Below are 3,232 nucleotides of genomic sequence, written 5' to 3' on the forward strand. Positions count from 1 at the left end.
CGTTTACGGCCATCAAACTGACACTGACCTCAGCTTAAAAAGAGACCAAATGAAATGTTTCACTCTGAAACAGTTTGTTTTTTTGGGCGCTACTTGAAGTTCTGTGAAAGCAGAGCTGTTTTTTGGGCGGAAGTTGATCTCTTAGATGCTAGCAGTGATTTTCTAAGAGCAGCTAAAACTTTCAACCAAACGTCTCATTTAGAAATTAATATTTCAGATTCAACTGCAGGTGATTATTACTTTGAGACTGATATTTTGAGATTTAAATTACCTAAATGTGTGAAATTTTTTTGTTTTGTTTTTGAAGGGGAAATAAGTAATTTTATATTCTTTCATTGCCAATTATATGTCCACATCTCTAATCCTACTTCTGCTATTCTGCTTTGGAGGTACAATGTGTACTTTTCCTTTCAGATCATTGCTTTCAGTGATCAGGCTGAGATGCCTGATAATGACTTTATGTTGTTTATAAACAAAACGAAGGGAAATGATTCAGGCTTATTACTTCCACATCCAGTGCCTTCTTCTTTCAGTGCACCATTCATCTCCTGCCTGAAAGCTCCTGTTTTTCTCCACGTTTAACTATTAAATCATTCTCAATCGTAAGTGATGTAATTAAACAAGTTATTATTGGTTTGACTGTCCTGTTTATGGCACATATTCATTTAGGTGTTGTCCTTTTAAACCTTTTTTGCCAGTATAAATATGTGTCTTACACACATGACTTGCAAACTATGGAAAACAAAACCTATATTGTTTTAAATGCAACCAAAATCCCCTTAAGACCTGTAAGGATCCAGCCGACAGCGGGCCTGGAAAGGCTTCCCAGAGCACCTTAAGATCATCATCTAATGTTTAAACGTATGTACAGTAATGATGACTTGAACTGGTTTTTACAGCACACATTGCCAAGAACAAAAAGGAACAAACTAGGTGAGTACGCATGAATAAAACATGATTTATTCACACATTTAATCTTTTTGACTGAACATCAGTCTGAGCAGGAAAGCACACGAAGAGACCGAAACCATTTAAAGACAGACGTGTTGAAAAAGCATTAACAGAGATAAAAATGTCATAAAATAACCTCCGCTTCCTTATCTACACCACAGCGACAGGAACTTGTTTATATTGCAGGAAGTTTATGAGACTTGTTGGCATTTCCAGCTGCTCGATACAGTGGATCTTGTCGATCTTTTTGAGGTATCGTCGCACAGCAAGTCGGCACTGTGAAGTCAAGGCCTTGGGATTTCCTGGAGACGACAAGAGGGGGGAAAGTCTTGTTAAAAGGGATGAGCCAGGTTTATATGTGCTGAGCTCAGCAACGGCACAGCAGGATGCATTTGGGGATAAATGAAGGAAAAAATACACTGACTACTTTGTATGACTTTCACAGTTTGTTACATCAGCATTATATCCAGGTAGAAACCCAATTCCAAAGAAAATATTTTGTGTAAAATAAAAAATGTTTTACTTACATCAGAGCATAGAAAACACATAAGATACGAGAAGTTGGATATTTTATGAATCGTGTTAACGTTTTATGGCGGCAACTCGGCCTGTCGCAATTAGTCAATTAATCGCACAATAAGAAAAAATGTGCGCAATAATTTTCACTTGTCTTTCTTTTCTCTATTTGTTTTAAGACCATTTTTTCTATTTTTTTCTCTGTGTCTTGTCCAGCATTTAAGCTAGCACAATGATGATCTGGATGTTGTGTTTTGCTGAGCAAATTTACTTTGCCAACAGGAGCATTACTAGTATGATGATCCCCTTTATTTTGTGGATTTTTATTTTATTTCTCTATTTATTTTGTATAATTGTAATACAAAGTTTCTACTGCTGGACCAGACCGGAAAGGATAGAAGAGAGACAGAAAGACAAAGGAAAAGAGAAAGAAAACATCTTGTAGAAAAATAAGAAAAGAGAGAGACAGAGAGAGAAAGTAAGAAGAAAAAAAAAAAAACAAAAAACAGACATTTGCATGAACATATGCATATATATACACCCATACGTATTCACCTATGTAATAGCATGTACATACACATGCACACACATATACACAAACAGGCCTTAGATTCATATTCCCCCTGTGGAGGACTAAGCTATCAAGTGTCAGGAGCACCTTAAACTATCAGGTTAAATGTAAATGAGAGACAAAGAAAACAAGCTGCTGTTAGTAAATAAACCTGCAGACGACTCAGTGACTGTGTCACATGCAGAACATACAGAGTGGAACGTGTTCAGAGAAGACTGATCATGCCAATGTGACCCCGCCCACACAAAGGTAAAGAGCAGGCCAGGAGGACCCAGAGACTCAGGTAGCCGGCAGCCACCCCCAAGCACAGGATCCAACCACCCCACTCCGGAGCCAGCCATGGACCCACCCAGGAGAGACAATATTTAATATATTTAAGACAATGTTAACTAAACACGGCAACACAACAAGCTTCCATCTGTACTTATGTTTACACGTTTTATCCCAGCTTTGAAAAAAAGACCTTAACAATCTGCCTGGATGAACAAACATGTTACAATTGGCAAATCCACAACTTTACAATGGCATGAAAAATGATATACTGAATACGATCAATTACATTCAACTTCACCATTCCACCTCTGGTCAAGTCCAAACATGTCTCCTTACATGAGCTAGAAACACGATGAAACTGGAGTGTTTAGAGACCATATGTTCCAGATAACCACGTTGCCAAAACCCCAGAAGAAATCCTGATCTGCTTCAGCAGACTGGGGACTGGGTGAGCATAACCTAGTCTGCACATCGAGCTAAATGTTTTTAGAAACTAAAGTATGTTGGTTTTTGAAAGGGTGTGAAAATGACAACAATAAAAGCTAAGCACAATATTATCGTCAATTGCAATCATTTCTGAGACAATTAATCGCATGGCAAAATTAGTTACTGTGGCAGGCCTAGCGGCAACATTTCTCTGGTAAGTTGGGATGAAGGCAACAAAAGTTTGGAAAATTGAATATTACTAAAAAGGCCTATCAAGAGGAACAAGCTGCAGCTAAATATCTTACCAGATGAGAGGTCAGTAACATGACACGGGCTGGAAGAGAAGCAGTAAAGCTGGATGGACGTTCAGCACTCTGGAAAAAACTGTCTACAAATTGTGGGATCATTTTTTAATAATATTCTTAATGTAAGCGTGTAAAAACAACTATTTTATACAATATAATAAAGTTCAGTGAATATGGAGGAATCTCTGTG

General features: G+C 37.7%; 1 protein-coding gene across 2 annotated transcripts in view; it reads right to left on the bottom strand.

Annotated features, from left to right (window-relative positions):
• Window positions 1-1,003: 1,003 nt before the first annotated feature.
• The window catches only part of LOC306771216 (ankyrin repeat and SOCS box protein 12-like), a 5,145-nt gene continuing 2,916 nt past the window's right edge, over window positions 1,004-3,232 (bottom strand). For both annotated transcript variants that reach the window (XM_079260328.1, XM_079260329.1), the window contains exon 3: window positions 1,004-1,253. In XM_079260328.1, coding sequence (XP_079116454.1) covers window positions 1,102-1,253 — 152 coding nt within the window. In that variant the 3' untranslated portion in view covers window positions 1,004-1,101. The remainder of the gene's footprint in view (window positions 1,254-3,232) is intronic.

This window comes from Telmatherina bonti, assembly GCF_933228915.1.
Source record: "Telmatherina bonti genome assembly, chromosome: 21".
Taxonomy (NCBI): Eukaryota; Metazoa; Chordata; class Actinopteri; order Atheriniformes; family Telmatherinidae; genus Telmatherina; species Telmatherina bonti.